Genomic DNA, 19,106 nt, shown 5'->3' on the forward strand with positions numbered 1-19,106 from the left:
ACATTCCATGGACATGCACAGAAAGGAAATAGAGGGTGGCAAGACACTTCTCCTCACAGCAAGAAGTGAGGCCGCCTCTGCATATTGCAAAAACAGAGCAATGTCTTCAAAGTAAACAAGTGAAGATAAAAACAGCAGCTGGAGGAAAAGATGCATTTTAAGATGGAAAATGGAGAAGAAAGAAAAATCCCTCACAGGGAATGTTTTTAGAATAAAGTCCATTTCTTTACAGAGGGAAACAACCCCGGGTTTCTTCTGAGATTTCTATTATGTTCATCTTTATTTCTGTCAAAGACAAAAGCAACAAACCACTAGAAACTACCTATGAAAATACATCCTATTACTCAATAAACACTGAGCTAACTGCTTTATAATACAGGCTCTCCCTGAATTTTCTAATAAACACCCTATCCCTTTAACTGGTGCCAAACTTGTGGAAAGAAGACCATTGTAAAATTAAGGATATTTAAGCTAATATGACATAATGGGGGAAAAACACAAGCAAGGGTCCTAAGTTACTCATGCCCCCAAGTAAACAGTGGTTAGCGTGAGCTGGCATGCAGGGTTGGTGGGAAGAGTATTGGCCTGGAAGTCAGGAGTCCTGAGCTATAGGCTCAGCCTTGCCTTTGTGTGTCTACTTAACTTTGGGCAAGTCTCTTGGGCTTCAGTTAAATCATGTCAAGTTGGACAAGATGACCTCAAAGGTTCCTGTTAGCATTAAGATTCTATGTTGATGACTGGATTTTCTGATCACATAAAATACAGACCAGGAAGGGTAAATTAAAATGCTGTGGAGATAAAACCCAGCAAAGGAAATGCTGTCTGAAATTGAATCACCTCTGCACTTCTGAAAAATGCCTAAATAAAAGAGAGTTTGTATATTTAATACATTTCTCCTTTGGAAGAAAAGCAATTTGCTATCTGGTGCAAAAAAAGACATCCCACCGATGAGGGATTCATTTGAATGATCAATTTCACCTGTCAACAGCATAGAACCACTCGTGTTAGCACACCGAAACAAAAAGGTACCAAACACAAGAGGAGGCAGAGAGCAAAATGGAGAGGCCAACAGCTCACATCATGAGGTAATGTGAGGCATTCTAGAGCTACGTGCACTCGCACGTGCATATCATTCAAGTGACACCAAAGACAAGATTCGGGAACATCTGGTAAAAGCATTTTCAGGCAAAGAACATACCAGGCAGCACTCAGAGAAGGATTTTTTAGGAAGTCGTGCAGGAGGAGGTGGACCCTGATCCCACTCCCAGAATGCCATGGAGTTCTGACAGACCAAAAGCTCCCCGGAAGGCTAAGAGGATGGAGACGCACCAATGACAGAAAAGAAAAAAGAAAAGGATAGGGAGAAAAATACAAGCAAAACAAGCATGCATATGATAAAATCACAGCAAAAGGGAAGGGGAGAGAAGAAATTATGGTAGCCAAAAAAAAGCACTAAACACATGATGCTTCGGTTCTCAAGAAAATGTTTAAAATCACATATGTATGAACACATTATCAAAAAGCAATAGATGTTTGGAATGATGTTTTCTGATTTCTACACATTTGAGTTTAGAAAATAGTTAACAGATCTGACTGTTTTCTTTTGATCATAAGAAACAATCAAAACTTACTTATAGCTCAAAAGCATAATGATGGTTTTATTTTCAAGGAATACAATTAAGCATAGTGCTTATAATTTATAAGTAGCTTAAAAACACTTTTTAAAATGGTGTCAGCAAGCCAAGGTCAAAGCATAGGCAAATACATCTTTACTCACTAAGTTTAAATTATGCTTGAAACTTAAAAATGTCTATGCTTCATGTAAATTTTTCTCCCTATAGGAGACATATTTACCAAAAATTTATCCTAAACTTAGTCTTTACTTGATGTAGTACACAAAAAGACTTTAGAGCCTTATTTTAGATGTACTGAAATTATAAAAGAGGGGAAAAAAAGGTGTTTTCTGCTATAAGTCAGTACAAAATAATTCATATTTTAAAATATAACTGAACTATTTTTTAAAAGAATGTGAAAAGACCTACACAATGACACCTGCTGGGCTGAGTAAGCCCAGTTCACGGCTCTCAAATCAAGGCATCCCAGGAAGGCAGCCCACATACCTCCCTTAAGTCGTTGTCCAGTCCAATGTGCTCGGAATGCTGGCGAAGGCGTTCTTTCCTGCGCTGTGTCGTGGCATTCCGACTTACCCAGCGACTGAAAAAATAACCATACCCAAAAGGGTATAGGTTAAGACAAACATCCAAATAAAAAAAAATGTGGTCTTTATCTTTAAAATAGAAAGAATGAACCGTTCAACACAAGACAATATCTATTTTTCAATCAATTCTTTAAAAAATATATAACACCTTTACTAAGATATAATTAAAATACCATACAATTCACTCATTTAAAGCACACAATCAAGTTTTTAGTATATTCAGATATGAGCAACCACCATCATAATCTATACTGTTTAAAAACTGAGGTTTAAAAAGGTATAGTATCAATACACTTTACATATCTGTATACATAATAACAAGTCAGATCTCAATCGAGTTAGTCCTTCATTTTATTAGACATATAATAGGGATGCCTTGACTTGTTCAAAGTAAGTATTATGGGTGAATATTTTTTAACACAAAGGAGAATATTCTCAAAATATGTAATTTACGGCCGGCCCGGTGGCGCACTGCTATAGTGTGCCGCTTGGGAAGTGCGGCAGCGCTCCCGCCGAGGGTTCGGATCCCACATACAGACCGGTTCCCGCTCACTGGCTGAGCGAGGTGCGGGCACAACACCGAGGGTTGCGATCCCATTGCCGGTCCCGGTCCGGTACGGGAGCGACACTGAGGGTTGCGATCCGTTGCCGGACATGGAAAAAGACAAAAAAAAAATACGTAATTTACAATCAGTTAATCCTAGTGTCCTAAAAGAATAAAAAGTTATGAAGTTTCTAACTTTTTAAGGAATACCTTTCTAAACTTAACATTCAAACTTATAAGAGTGCTCATCCGTAAAGTCTAAGGGTTGAACTTAATAACCACTGTGATTCCGTTTGGCTTTAAAATTTTATGACTGTGTTTCTGTGAAATGATAGCCTGTATTTATCAGTTGTTTTGTAAAAACAAACAAACAAAAAAACCCCTCAATACCAAATAAGCAGAAAGAATAAGTTTAAAATAAAATCCAAACTCATGGCCTATAAACTCTAAATAACCAGGCTCCACTCCTTCCTCTTGACCTTACCTCACACCACTTTTCCTCTAACTTGACCAGGTTCTAGCATCAAGACTGCCAATCTGATTCCAAATAATTTCTTAGTAAAGTCAGTGCTAGTTCTATCATAGTTTTCTCTGCTACTGAATTGTTGGCATCTAAGTTGCCTTTTAGTTCTAATACTCTGATTCTATTACCTTTGCTTTTAGTTAAACAGTGATTCAACAGTTAATATGTACCTAGATCCAGACATCTGCCCTAGGTGATATGAAGGGCTTAAAACTCTGTAATGTTTCCCTTATTTAAAGGTCCTTTTATGGCCAACCCAACTAACTACAAGATCCAGATTAGTGTGTAAAACTCAAACCACCCCGTTATTTTCATCCTTAACGACTCCTTTATCTCTATAATCTTCATTCAGTGAAGGATTTAGAACAAGGCTCAGTTTTCTTTCCTGCTAAGGAAAATATAGACTACACAGACAACTTAGCCTTACAATTCTGGGGCCCCCTAAATTGAAATAAATCCAGTCTCCACCTCACTTTGGCCACAACCAGGACATCACACTAAATCAAGTGACCATCCCAAACTCCTCTGCCTCAGAAATCTTAAACTCCACCACCTAATGCACTAGCCCCCATCTCCCATTACATTAGCTCTTCCATACCTTGACTCCCATTACATTAGCTCTTCCATACCTTGACTCCCCCTGTGCTTTCCTTTTTTTTCTGTTCTGAGCCTAAATCCTGTGGAAAACCACCTAAACTTCTTCCATACTAGCACCCTCTCCTCTGGAAACATCCTCTCCTTCCTATCTTACCTGCCTAACAGAGCCTCAACCCTGGATGAATACTACCTTCTCACTTCCCTGTTTTCGTAATCATGTAGACTAGTTCTTGATTTCCCTTATGACTACCCGTGAATTGCTTTATCTGCTCTTTACCAACTCTCCCCCATTCGCCTCAAAGACTATTAGAAACTTTTCACTTTACCCTCAAGTACCACCTGTTAACAGATGACCTACCCTTGCCTCCCTCTTCTTGCTCTCTACTGAAATGATGCAAAGACACAGACACCCTCATCTTTCTTTTAATATCAAAGTAAGATTAGCCATGGCTCAAAACTACTTCTTCCAACTGTATTCCTGACCAATTCTCTCTTGCCTTTTTCGACCTGCTCCATCAGTCACCTCCTTTGCTGTATTGCCAATTTTTATCTCTCAGCTGAATTCCTTCAGCTTACAACCACGCTGGTCTCCCTCTTGACCCTCTTTAATTATGTTTAAATCCTTCTCTCTTCTCATGTAAAAATTCTTAAAACATTTAGACATAAGCCTTCTACTTATATTTAGATCTTTTATTTATATCAAATCAGCTACTTCCGCTAAAAATGGTCTCAATGAAGCCATTGATCCTCCTAAGTGCCAAATCCAAGGGCTATTATTCAACTCCTAGCTTACTCAAACTCTCTGCTACATTTAGTACTGCTGATAACTCTTTCTACTTTAAAAATCCAGGAGTTTTCAACTACCTCAGTGTTCCCAGTGGGATATGCTTTCTTATCTTTGAGCCTTTGTCCATGAAGTTTTCTCACAACTTCTATTCATCTGTCAGATAAGTTAGATGCCACTTCTAGAAAGTGTTCTATGACTCTCACAAATCTAAATTAGCAACCTCTCTTGTACTTTGTAATATGGTACTAATCACAGCGTGTTATAATTACTTATCTCCATTTTCTATAAAATGCTCTCTACTATACACTGTTGAAGGGCCAATATCCTATCAGTCATTTTACTGGTAAAGTGCTATATCACTTTCTCCTCCTATAAATACAATAAATAGAGATGCAGTCCAACATTTAGGTTTACAGATGTTCATCACAGCATATATGCAACAACAAATTCTGTATTTATTTATTCTAAGGCTCACATTTTGGCTTTTAAATGTTCCTGAAATTAGAATGTGTCTTTCAGTCCATACGGATTTTTAATGTCTACTTTTCCCAAAAAGCCTTTGAATGAATAGTTGATCTCTTCAACCAACAGTAGAATCAAGTGAATGTACAGTACTCAACACAATCTAAACGTTCAACAGTAGAGGGTGCTATACAATGAAGTCTCACATGGTCATTTAAAAAAAATCAAGTTTCTAAGAATACTGAAAATACATGAGAGTAATCACGATACAATAATGAATGAAAAAGCAAGTTACAATATTGTATATATTCTAATTTTGTACAAAACCAAAGTGTAGGCCCACCCCCATGTGTGTGCACACCCTGTCCCACACCCTAATCCTTGCAATGTTAAGAGCATAACATCAAATTTTAACATTTCACAGTGATGGGATTATGGGTGGTTTAAAAATTTACCCCATCACTTCCCAATATTCCAAATTTTCTTTTTTTTTTTTCCTTTTTGTCTTTTTCCATGTCCGGCGACGGATCGCAACCCTCAGTGTTGCCCCCGGACCGGGACCGGCAACGGGATCGCAGCCCTCGGTGTTGCTCCCGCACCTCGCTCAGCCAGTGAGCGGGAACCGGTCTGTATGTGGGATCCGAACCCTCAGCGGGAGCGCCACCGCACTTCCCAAGCGGCGCACTATAGCAGTGCGCCACCAGGCCGGCCCCCAATATTCCAAATTTTCTAAACAGAATATATTGTTTCATATCAATCATTTAAAAAGTTTGTACTTTCGTCATTCAGAAGCAGTCACATTACATTTGCTACTATTTCTTTCTTTCTTTTTGTTTATTTACTTATTTTTTTTGGCAGCTGGCTGGTATGGGGATCTGAACTCTTGACCTTGGTGTTAGCAGCACCACTCTTTACTGAGTGAGCTAACCAGCCAGCCTTAATTTTTTAATTAATAAAGTACCCAATTTAGAAAAAGCTTAAAATGAGAACTTTGCTTCTTCTGTTACTTTTAAAATAATTTATGCATGCTTTTGGTATGAAGGTTTTGAATCACCTCACTTCAGTCTGCTATTTAGAAGAACACTGAATAATTATGATTAAAACAAGAGCCAGAAAGGTATCCGTTCTTAAAAAGTTTTTTTTTTTACATAATTTTTTATTGTTGTGATTATTGATTGTTGTGTCTTCTTTCACCACCCTGACCCTGTTCATTTATTTACTTATTTATTATTATTGGCTCCCAAAATTAGGAAGAACATGCAGTATTTCTCTTTCTGTGCCTGGCTTACTTCACTTAATATAATTCTCTCTAAGTCCATCCATGTTGCTGCAAATGGTAGTAGTTCATGTTTTTTTATAGCAGAGTAGTTCTCCATTGTGTAGATATACCACATTTCCCTTATCCACTCATCCGATGGTGGGCATTTAGGCTGGTTCCAACTCTTGGCTATTGTAAATAGCACTGCAATGAACATGTGAGTACAGGTATCCCTCCAACATGATGATTTCCACTCCTCTGGGTATATACCCAGCAGTGGAATAACTGGGTCATATGGTAGATCTTTCTGTAGTTGTTTGAGGAACCCCCATACTGTTTTCCATAAAGGCTGAACCATTTTGCAGTCCCACCAACAGTGTAGAAGGGTTCCTTTTTCTCTGCATCCTCGCCAGCATTTATCATTCTCAGTCTTTTGGATATTAGCTATCCTAACTGGAGTGGGAAGGTACCTCAAGGTGGTTTTGATCTGCATTTCCTGAATGCTGAGTGATGTTGAGCACTTTTTCATGTGTCTGTTGGTCATTCATATATCTTCCTTTGAGAAATTCCTATTCAGTTCCTTTGCCCATTTTTTTAACTGGGTTACTTGTTTTTTTTGCTGTTAAGTTATTTGAGTTCCTTGTATATTCCGGTTATTAGTCCTTTGTCAGATGTATATTTTAAAAATATTTTCTCCCATTCTGTTGGATGTCTTTTTGCTCTGTTAATTGTTTCTTTTGCTGTGTGGAAGTTTAGTTTGATATAATCCCATTTGTTTATTTTTCCTTTGGTTGCCTGTGCTTTTGGGGTCATATTCATAAAGTCTGTACCAATCCTACTTCCTGGAGTGTTTCCCCTATGTTTTCTTTCTTTTTTTTTTTTTTTTTTTCAAAAAAGATGACTGGTAAGGGGATCTTAACCCTTGACTTGGTGTTGTCAGCACCACGCTCACCCAGTGAGCAAACCGGCCATCCCTATATAGGATCCGAACCTGTGGCCTTGGTGCTGTCAGCACCGCACTCTCCCAAGTGAGCCACGGGGCCGGCCCGCCCCCTATGTTTTCTTTAAAGGAGTTTTATTGTTTCAGGATGTATATTTAATTCTTTAATTCATTTTAAGTTGATTTTGGTATATGGTGAGAGGTATGGGTCTAGTTTCATTCTCCTACTTATGGATGTCCAATTTTCCCAGCACCATTTACTGAAGAGGTTGTCTCTTCCCCAGTGTGTGGTCTTGGAGCCTTTGTCAAATATCAGATGGCTGTAGATGCATGGGTTGATTTCTGGATTCTCTATTCTGTTCCATTGGTCTGTGTGTCTGTTTTTATGCCAGTACCATGCTGTTTTGGTTAATATTGCTTTGTAGTATAGTTTAAAGTCAAGTAGTGTTATGCTTCCAGCTTTATTTATTTTTTTTGCTCAGGATTGCTTTGGCTATTTGTGCTCTCCTGTTCTTCCGGATGAATGTTATGATTGTTTTTTACAATTCTGAGAAAAATGTCATTGGAATTTTGATGGGGATTGCATTGAATCTGTAGATCACTTTGGGTAGTATGGACATTTTCATAATGTTAATTCTTCCAATCCTAGAGCATGGGATATCTTTCCATCTTCTTGTGTCCTCTTTAATTTCTCTCACAGGTGGTTTGTAGTTCTCATCATAGAGATCTGTCACATCCTTGGTTAAACTTATTCCTAGGTATTTTATTTTTTTGGTGGCTACTGTAAATGGGCAAGCTTTCTTGATTTCTTTTTCTGTCAGTTCACTGTTAGAATATAGAAATGCTACTGATTTTTACATGTTGATTTTGTATCCTGCAACTTTGCTAAAATCATTTATCAACTCTAAGCATTTTTTTGTGGAGTCTTTAGGCTACTCTCTATATAGGATCACCTCACCTCAGTCTGCTATTTAGAAGAACACTGCATAATTATGATTAAAATGACAGCCAGAAAGGTAGCCCTTCTTAAAAAGCTTTTTTCTTTTCTTTTCTCTTTTTTAAAAAAGGAATAGGTTTATATCAGGGGAAAAATTTGCAAAGATCTATGAAGTAGAATCCTTGGACATGTCCCTATAGCAAAGGATCAATGTAAGACTATAAAAAGGATACAAAGGGAATTGGGGTGACTGAAAAGGAGACTCTTTAAAAAACACATTAAGATTCTGAAACAGAATATAACCCCCAGCTGATGAACTTATATAATAAATAAAGGAAAAGAGTAGAACATAAACAACAAAACATACAAAGACCTAGGTGTAGATCTTTGACATGGAGGCCTTGAAAATAAGCCCTATAGAAAAAAAGGCAGCATAAGACAATAAAATTTGCTTAGGGATTAAAAAAATTAGGGTTAATGGGCAACGTGGTCCAAATAAATAGTAAAAATATATATATTACACATCAGAAAATAAATACTAACTAATGAACTTATATGATAAATAAAGGGAAGGAGCAGAATATCAATGGCAGAATATTTCCCCTGACAGGCAAAAGTTGACAAGGCTTTAGGAAAAGAAAAGGATAAAGATTAGCTTACATAATATAACTAGCTCTCACTATACACTCCGTAGGACAAAATACAGTATGTATATGTAATTTTATTTTCATAATAGGGAAATGAGCATTGCTTAAGAAAATTACTATGAAATATACACATTCCTGGTCTTAAGCAATTAATTCACTCTTGCATTATTAAACTTAATTTCCAAAGCAAAATTTTACCAACAATGATCACAGTTGCTGAAATACTAAAGACTGCTTATTTGTTTCTGTCTTGTAAATGGCATATTAAATTCTCTCTAACAGTTGATCAACCATTTATACAGGCATGATTATAAATCCCTTTACCCTGTAATTAGTTCTGAGGTCTTTTCTCTTTTAAGACTATAAACTACCTGAAAATATAATGCTTGAGGCTCGGTATAGAAATAGGAAAACTTGAGAGATAATATATAAGGTTAAAAGCAAAAAAATATAGCTGTAAGATTTCAGAATTGTAATCCTTCCTCTTAAGCACTCCCTATTTCCTTTCCTGATTTTTCTTCAAAACTCATATCACTATCTTACATGTTACTTATTTTACATATTAAGTTTTTTTTTTATTGTTTGTGTCCCTGCAGAGACTTGAAAGCAGAGATTTTTGTTGTTTTGTTTATTTCTAAACTCCTGGTGAATAGGACAGTCCTTATGTATAGCAGGAGTTCCACAAATATTTGCCAAGAAAATGAATAAGCTATCTAATGCTATCAAAAGGAAATTTAAAACTGTTAATAGTCTACTTACATCAAAGTGATTCAAACAATAAGGATATTTTATAAACATAAGAAAAAATTGAGGGGCCGGCCTGGTGGCGCACTGCGCTAGTGCGCTGCTTGGGAAGCGCGGTGGCGCTCCCGCTGAGGGTTCGGATCCCACATACAGACCGATTCCCGCTCACTGGCTGAGCGAGGCGCGGGGGCAACACCGAGGGTTGTGATCCCGTTGCCGGTCCCGGTCCGGTGCGGGGGCGACACTGAGGGTTGCGAACCGTTGCCGGACACGGAAAAAAAAAAAAAAAAAAAAAAAAAAAAAAAAGAAAAAAGAAAAAATTGAATAAACCGATGGCTAATCTGTTCTGATGGAAAAATTCTCAGAACGATCATACACTTCTGAAAAATAGAACTCTATACCTAGTACCATGACCTGGAAAGTTTGAACCCCCCAAATGGTCAACATTTCTTAGCATATCTTTAAGTTCATAAAAGCAGGAGCAGCTTTTCACTGGAGGGTGAAACCCGGACAACAAACTAAGGTGAGGTAAAATTTTCAGTCATCAGTTGTTTGCTTCTGTCTTGTAAGCAGCATATTAAATTCTAACAACCTTCTTCCCCAAGACTTGAGTACAGACATTTCCATTATTTATGGGAGGGGAAGATTTCATTCTAAACACAACTTTTCCACCTTTCTAGTGAATTCATTAAAGTTGAGGGAACCTACTTAAATGAAAGAATTCAATCAAATAAAGTTTTTTTTTCCTGGTTTAATAAGGACTTTTTTATTTTGAGGAAAAAAGATCCCAAACTCAAGCTGTTCACAAAAATAACCCACAGTATCAACTTTAGAAAACAAATCTTAAAACTATTAAGCTATTTTTCTGGAGCATGCATTTAACATGCCAACTCTAATGCACAAAAATACATTTTTGTGGGTGCTCAACAGCCCCACTCAGCACTCTTATGTGGGGTATAACACACATAATCCTAACTCAAAACTGCTCTCAGGTGCTGCCCAACTAAATAAGATCGCCTTTGCAGTCAGGGAAAGAACTACTGAACTCCTGTATGAATGGAAAGAACTGTACTCCTGCATAACAAGAGATTATTTTGGAGAGAGTTTATAAAAACCACACATTTTTTATTGTTAAGTCATAAAGAGTTATCAAAATTAAAAGCAAAAGTTACAGGGTAAGACAACAAAACTACTAGGAGCATCAAAGGTCGTATAAATGGGACTAGGCTCAGGGCAATATGAACTAATCAGCATGGGAAGGACAAGGACGGGGAGAACAGCAAAGGTTTGGTGAAAAATCTGATTTTAGTCAAGTACCTAGGTAAAGAGATAACAGGATTAGATTTCTAATCCCCACCATGTACTTAACAGTCATCCTCCCTTTCCTCAGCCTCTTTTTCAACACCCTTGTCAATTCCAGCTCCTTGCTTGCTCCGTTTTTTTTTTTAAATTTTTGTAATAAGGATTAATGAGCTGATGTACTTAAAGCAGTCAGCAGAGAAGCTAGTGCAGAACCAGCTTAAAATATTATTATCAGCAGCATCACCTCCATATCTACCCTTCTCTTGGCACAGAGAAGGCTCCACTGGCAGTAAAGGTATATTTGAAAGCAGAAAAAAATGGGCTGGAAAAAAGAACTGTAATTACTTTAACTAAAGCAGCGATAAAAAAATTCCAAATTTTTGACTGAGACATTGAAGGGTGAAGGCTTATAATTAAGATTCGGAAAGGAAAAGAAACAGCAATTGTATGCAGTGCTGTTACTATTTCCCTTAATTTATACACACCATTTTTTCCTTTGACGTATCTGTTATCACTGTAACTTTCTCATATTTGGACCTAACTGAATCAATAATTCTGACATATTTCAGAAACATATTTAAATAAGGATCTTCAGCTAGTCAGCTAGGAAAATTGCAAGTGTTTCAGTTCTTTCAGGTTAGTAGGAATATAACATTAACAGTACAATCTTGAACACAAGGATATATATAAACTACTACATGTATCCCAAGAAATCCTGCACTAACTTAGTACAGTACTTATTAAATGAAATCGAGTATTACCATCATGTATTACAAAGATAATTTACTATGTTTTCCTTTTTCCTGACCAATAGAATCATGACAAGCATCTTGGAAAATAAAAGGTATGCACACAAAATTCTGCAACGTACTGCAGCAGATCATCTGAAAGTTAGAAACATCACATTTTTGGGCCGGCCTGGTGGCGCACTGCTACAGTGCGCCGCTTGGGAGTGTGGCGGCGCTCCCGCCGAGGGTTCAGATCCCACATACAGACCGGTTCCCGCTCACTGGCTGAGCGAGGTGCGGACGCAACACCGAGGGTTGCGATCCCGTTGCCGGTTCCGGTCCGGTATGGGCGCGACACTGAGGGTTGCGATCCGTTGCCGGACACCAAAAAAGGAAAAAAAAAAAAAAAGAAAAAAAAGAAACATCACATTTTTAAGCCATCTTTCAAGAACCTTCATGTTACTTATTTAATTTGGGCCATTTAAGTCAAAGGCATAATTCCACTTCTTTTTATTCCCTGCACCAATTCTCTACATGCCTTCCGAAAATTCAGGTGGCTCAGTGTCACTTCCACTTATGTGCCCAGTCTTTTTTTTTTTTTTTTTTTTTTCCTGACCGGTAATGGGATCGCAACCCTCAGTGTCGCGCCCGTACCGCGACCGGCAACAGGATCGCAACCCTTGGTGTCGCGCCCGCACCGCACTCAACCAGTGAGCGGACCGGTCTCTATATGGGATCTGAACCCTTGGCGGGAGCGCCACCACAGTCCCAAGCACTGCACTCTACTGAGTGCGCCACCGGGCCGGCCCCTGCCCAGTCTTTTTACTTCGGTCTTCTATCACACTTCTTTGCCACTGCCTGGCTCCTTTTCACTTTCCTTCTCTGAGCCTCTTTAATAAGGAGATCACAGATGTTTGGAAAGTTGGACTATTTTCAGATAAGAAAAGAGGCAAGTGATTCCAACTTGTCCAAGGTTCCTAAGCTGGTTAGTGGTTAAGAATAAACTGAATTCTAGAACTGCTGATTTCCAATTCAAAGAACTTGCCCTTTCCAACTTACCATATTCCCCAGTCATACTCTTTTGCTTCCTTTCTTGTAAATCACTTTATTACAAACTTGCTAATAAAACACTCGTATTCACTTAAAATCAGGAACTTCCCTAAACTTGAATATCTGTTTTGAATTCAAACCATATTCAAATATTTTCTGAGTGGAATCATCTGTGATAAAGAATAATAGGGCTTATCTTTATTTTAGTTTGTTTTGTAATTTTTTGCACTTGCTCCTTAATAAGTGCAAAGATAACATATGGGCTGAATTGTGCCCCCCACAAGACATGTTAAAGTCCTAATCCTGGGTACCTGTGAATGTGACTTTATTTGGAAATAGGGTCTTTGCAGATGTAATCAAGTTAACATGAAGCCATTAAGGTGTCCCCCGATCCAATATGACCTGTGTTTTTATAAGAAGAGGGAATTTGGACACAGATACACAGAGGGAAGATGGCCATTTGAAGATGAAGGCAGAGACTGGAGTTATGCTTCTACAAGCCAAGGAGCTACTGGAACTAGAAGCTGGAAGAAACAAGGAAGGATCATCCCCTGGAGGCCTTGGAGGCCCTGACAACACCTTGACTTGGAATTCTAGCTCCCAGAACTGTGAAAGAATAATTTCTGTTGTTTTAAGCTACTAAGTTTGTGGTACTTTGTGACAGTATCCCTAGGAAACAAATACAGATAGTAAAAGTATTAACTTTTCTAAATTCCATTAGATAGCATTAGAATTATATTTAAACAAAGTCAGCATTCCCAAGTGCACTCTCCTTGAAAAAGAAAAAAAGATCACTAGTCTTGGATTATTTTTTATACGATGGAATTAAAAGTCAAGTACTCACAGACTGTCAACCCATATTTCAAATGGATTAATGTGGTCTTCAAAAGAAGTTATCAGATAGATAAGATTTTTAATGGTTTAGCTTGCCCTATTAAACCTGCAGAGCACCCCACCCTTCATTCATTCCTTCAACCAACAACTCAAGTGAAGAATGTGCTTACTTGTTATTGGTTGGTCCTGTTGCCAAGACATCCGACTGTAACTTTGGAAAGAATCCTTGCTCATATTTGCCTTGACCAATTTTCATATCAAGTAGATGTGGGTGGATTGCAGTATGATCCATTTTCATCAGTCTCTGCTCAATTGATTGGGCTACAAATTAAGTTTATAACAAATTAGAAACATTTCATTGCTAAACCTTCAAAAATAATGCTTCCTCCACTCATGCACCTACAGAGAATTCAATCATTCTGACACTCTGGAATAGATTTTTACAAAGGATCTTCAGAAATCAGTATAATGTTAAGTACAAAAAGGTTAATTTTAACTAAATATTGGATGACTAATTTTCATGGTATTTTTTGCTTTTGTTAAAAGCAGGGCAGCAGGGTTGAAATATCTATAATTTAGTATTGAAACAGTTTCCCTGAAGTGGGAAATTCAATATTCTTAACTAAAATATGGTTCTAAGTATACTAAGAAAAGTGATGGCAAATAAAATACTTTTCTTGAGCTGAAAAGACAATGGAAAGGGAAGGAAAACGCAAGCATGGTAGCCTTATTACTTTATTTCTTTGTGTAAAGATCCATTAAATTTTCATGGTTCTCCATCTGTAAAAAAGGAGGAACTGAGTGAAGCTTATTATCTCACTTTTAGCAACAGCCACATTCTCATTAGTAGGAGTCATTAGGAGTGTTTATTAGATCAAGAGTGTAACGCAGAGAAAACTCAGATAAGCAGGCATTTAGAAAGTGTCCCAGAGGATAAGAAACTGGCCTTTTGAAGAATAAAACAGGTCCAAGTTAAAAGACAGGAATTACTCAACATTTTTATGTTGAAACCACTTAAAGTTAGAGATGCTGGAGGATGTTTCGAAGACTCAAAAAACAGTGATCTATTTCTCTGGTAAAAAACAAAAACAAAACAAACCTGGTCTTAAATGTTTTTTTTTTTTTTTTTCCTTTTTGTCTTTTTTCATGACCGGCAACGGATCGCAACCCTCAGTGTCGCGCCCGTACTGGACCGGGAACGGCAATGGGATCGCAACCCTCGGTGTTGCGGCCGCACCTCGCTCAGCCAGTGAGCGGCCAGTCTGTATGTGGGATCCGAACCCTTGGCGGGAGCGCCGCCGCACTCCCAAGCGGCGCACTGTAGCAGTGCGCCACCGGGCCGGCCCCTTAAATGTTTTCATCAACTGAATTTTCAAGAAAAAATATGGTATTTGAGAAGCAAGACTAGGCCTCCAATCCTTTGCCTAGAGATTACTAAAAAGGGAGAACAAGCAGTAATTTTGGTTGGTGATAACAGACTACACTGTGGGAGCTGCCAATCTTATGACCTAAGAGACAAAAAAAGGTACTTTTATAAATATTTCCTAGAAGCAGTTTATGCCTCTTTTCAATATGAGTAGATTGAGTCCTTCTGGTTATTTCCCATACATATTCTAAAGCTTTTTGGGGGGAGTTGGGGGTGGAGAGGAGGGTCTGTCCATGACATTCTATACTCTTTTCAAAAGAACTATGCTTAATGCCATTTTATGTCAGATCATAAAATGGATTCACCCAAGCCAGTTGTTTGTGTTTGAAGATAATACTAGGGGATACTTTATGGAAGTTACTACTGCCCTCTATGACTTAAAACCTCAAAAAGTTAGATATACACTTTAAACTTCTCTAATTTTCCCTCATAACCCATATAAATTTATCTAAAACCATCTTGAATTTCATTATATTTTTAATGTGTAACTTGTAACTTCTCTTGAAACACAGTCCATATGCTCTATGCTAGGCAAAAGAAAGCCATGTTTTAATGTGAAATGATATTTAATACTGAATGATGTCCCCGGGCTCTCCACAGCTCTATCAATACTCTCTGTGCTTCCTAATATTTGTAAAACATAATTAACAGATAGTTTAGGCAAAATAATGCCTACATTCATGGCATGAAATTCTATGAAGTCCCTGACAATTTTATATTCCATGAAATACTACAAAATTCCATCTATGCCAATGAGAGCTTCTGTCCTCACACAATGAAAAAAAAGGAAAGGAGCTTTAGTTTTTCCGTTGGACTTAAAATGACAGAGAATTTATCTGATATCGAGCTGCTCTCCTTTACTTGGGAAGTTTTGTAAAAACAAAAATCATGACTCACAATAAATTATTCTAGGGCTTATATTTAAAATTGTCACAGGGAGAATAACACAAAGTTACTTTTCAGTGATTATACTACCAGTGAACATTCAGAAACTATTAAATGCCTGCTTTGAGAGGTCAAGGGTCTATTGTTAGATTTTCGAGGGTTTGTGCCAATATTCATTTACTGTGATTAGTAAGGAGAAAGAAAACTGTATATTACTATCAACTTGTTGTCTTTCTGCATAGAAATCATGAGGTTCTGGTGCCACAATATCAATAGCAGATAGCCTGTGTCTAAACAGTTCACCTGCAAATCAAAATTCTTTTTGGTTAGAGGCAAAACAAATGCAAAAGCACAACAACAAAAGAAAAAAAAATACACAATAAAAATCCAACATCAACATCCCAATCTCTGTAGTTTATATGAGGGGTAGGGAGAGCACAATTTTACTCGATAAAAGAAATGACTGCATCATTTATGAGGGGTCGGCACAGTCATAGTCAGCTGCCTCCTCTTTCTTTTTAAAAAAGGTCTTGGATAAATTAAGTTCCCAGAAGACTACTGCTTTAGCCTAATCTCATTTTCATATATGTTAAATCTATAATGGTACATTTTCAGAAGAGTATTATATAATTTCTGTGATGACAAGTGAGAGAGCCAAACTCTCTGAGAGGCTGAAAGAAAATCTATTTTAATTGGGAAGACTTTCTGAAAGCACACAAATTAAGGAATCAGTGCTTAGCTCCATTTTAAAAATTCTGTCAGGAAGGGAGAAATGAAATGTGCTCGACAAGGCATTATACTATTCATTCACATGGCTATTAAAGCACTGGAAGTCATGATATTCTCTGAACAAGTATAGATAATTTCATTCATCCTACTCCCTCAATTTCCAGAAACACAGAGGCAATTGCCACTTTCTGAAGGGGCTACAAAGATCTGCCCTTATATATCGGAATACAACAGGGTGATGTTTCAGAGACCTCTACTGCTACATAAAGGACATCATTTACACATCTCTTTCCTTAAATATGCTAAAGCCACAGCATCACCACTCCTGTGACTTTGATCTATCTAAGTAAAGTGGGAAAGGCAAGCAGGCAACAGAGGCAAAGCAAAGAAGCTCCACATTTGTTGCCCGTTCCTTCTATTCTGGAGGAAAAATTGCTCTCAAATTGTTCCTACATTTGAAGGGAAAGAAACAAAAGGAAGGGGCACTCAGGTGACAGATATCTGTTTATTTAGCAAAGAATGGGGTAGGAACCAGGCATAAATGTATAAAATTGCATGAACTGGTACATTTTACTTATTTCTTTATCGAATGGAACAGCCAGCATGGTATGTCACACCTGAGTTCCCACCATGGCTCTACCAACCACTAGCTATGCAACCGCAGGCAAGTTACTTAACCTCTCAGTTTTCTCAACTGTAAAATGTGTACAGTAATCAAACAAAGAAAACAAGTGTGCCTGTACATGCTCATTGTTAAGATTAAATGTAAAAATGCACGTACAAAACCTAGTACAATGACTGGCACTTAGTAAGTACTCAGTAAATGTTGTCTATTAATATGATTATTTATTTGGTGGACTATTTGGCACTGCCAGACAAGACTGGCCAAGACTCATTATTCTCTGGCTGAGGGAAAAACTGGTGACAGAGTGGGGGAACCTCCAATTTGAATGCAAGAATTTAATTTTAATAAATGAAGCTATTATAATTAAAGGCACCTCTAAAACAAATATATTGCTTTATATATTGTTTTAGTATATTGTTTGTTATGTAAATTAGGCAGCATCTCAGACATACTAAATTAATACTTTTCTTGGATAAAGAGAAAAGAGGTGACAAGTAAAAAAGGCAACATAAGTAGCAAGATAGAAATTAACATTTTTTCCATTAAGGCAATAAAGAGAGCAAGACAAAAATCATAGCAACCTGCTAGTTATACTCCACTCAATTTATTATTGCTTTTCCTCTTGTGACTAAGGGAAGAGGAGTGTCAAGTAGGAATGGGGACTCAGACAAACAGGAAACTATAGAAATTTCTTGATCCAGTACCAGGATTAGCTATGAAGTCTAAAACTGAAAATTAATTTTGTGGTATATAAGGCCAACAATATGTAAAAAGAAATGATCACGGGTTTTAATTTAATTTTAAAAGGCATAGCAAATGTACCTGCTTCTTTTAAAGTGCTGCATTTCTGATATACAGATGTCCGCAAGGTGGGTGCCCTTACATTATACAATCTTATCTTCTCAATTCGAGAGTCAAAGACCCGAAGCAAAGGATCTTTCTCTTCCCATTGAGACATAATTTTATTATCAATAAAGGTGGCAAACATCTGTGTTTCAATGAAGCGTGAAAGAAATGGCAGGTAAGGCTCAGGTTGGTCAGACAGAAAGGAAGCCTGTAATGAGATAATTAGGAAATTATTAGTGCAAAGAGATCATCTCAATACTACATGATAAATCTGAAAATTATCCGTTGGTAAGGTCATTCTTTTTAAATCTTGTAACATACAAAACTGACATTTGAAATTCAAAATCCTAAAAAATCTACTCTTCTTTCCCTTCTTCTATATTCATGGAATTTAGTTCACTTAGGTCTTTAGCATTGATCTTACCTTTCGAAACTGATTTATATTCTGGTTCTCATGACCATTATGTAGAAAAGAGGGCATCATTAATGAAAGATGGTGGATAAATTCCTATATGATTATCAATCATCCACTTAACTTACCATTAAATTTTGATCTCTTTCTCCAGTGAGCTGTAATTTCTGCTCTCTACCTCTAAGCCATAAGGCAGGGAGATGATTAACTGATACAATAATGACATATATATTATCACTAATATATGATAATTTTAAAAAACATGACAACATGGAATTTGTACTTATGGGGTGAAATCTTTTTGTTGCTCTTCAAGTGGATGTTTTTCTAGTCTCCAAATCTGTTAGAGACTGATGGATGGATGTTAACTTAAGATCAAACTCCTGGGGCCGGCCCGGTGGCGCACTGCTACAGTGCGCTGCTTGGGAGCGCGGCGGCACTCCCGCCGAGGGTTCGGATCCCACATACAGACCGGTTCCCGCTCACTGGCTGAGCGAGGTGCGGGGGCAACACCGAGGGTTGCGATCCCGTTGCCAGTCCCGGTCCGGTACGGGCGCGACACTGAGGGTTGCGATCCGTTGCTGGATACGAAAAATAAAAAAAAGACAAAAA

The 19,106-nt window shown here is 37.7% G+C and overlaps 1 protein-coding gene across 2 annotated transcripts in view; it reads right to left on the reverse strand.

Moving 5' to 3' along the window:
* The window catches only part of DENND5B (DENN/MADD domain containing 5B), a 201,033-nt gene that overhangs the window by 41,602 nt on the left and 140,325 nt on the right, over nucleotides 1-19,106 (reverse strand). For both annotated transcript variants that reach the window (XM_008568093.1, XM_008568094.1), the window contains 3 exons: nucleotides 18,059-18,290; nucleotides 13,742-13,892; nucleotides 2,121-2,214 (listed from right to left, as the gene is read on the reverse strand). In XM_008568093.1, coding sequence (XP_008566315.1) covers nucleotides 2,121-2,214; nucleotides 13,742-13,892; nucleotides 18,059-18,290 — 477 coding nt within the window. The remainder of the gene's footprint in view (nucleotides 1-2,120; nucleotides 2,215-13,741; nucleotides 13,893-18,058; nucleotides 18,291-19,106) is intronic.

The sequence above is a fragment of the Galeopterus variegatus genome, unplaced genomic scaffold (genome assembly GCF_000696425.1).
Source record: "Galeopterus variegatus unplaced genomic scaffold, G_variegatus-3.0.2 Scaffold373, whole genome shotgun sequence".
Classification (NCBI taxonomy): Eukaryota; Metazoa; Chordata; class Mammalia; order Dermoptera; family Cynocephalidae; genus Galeopterus; species Galeopterus variegatus.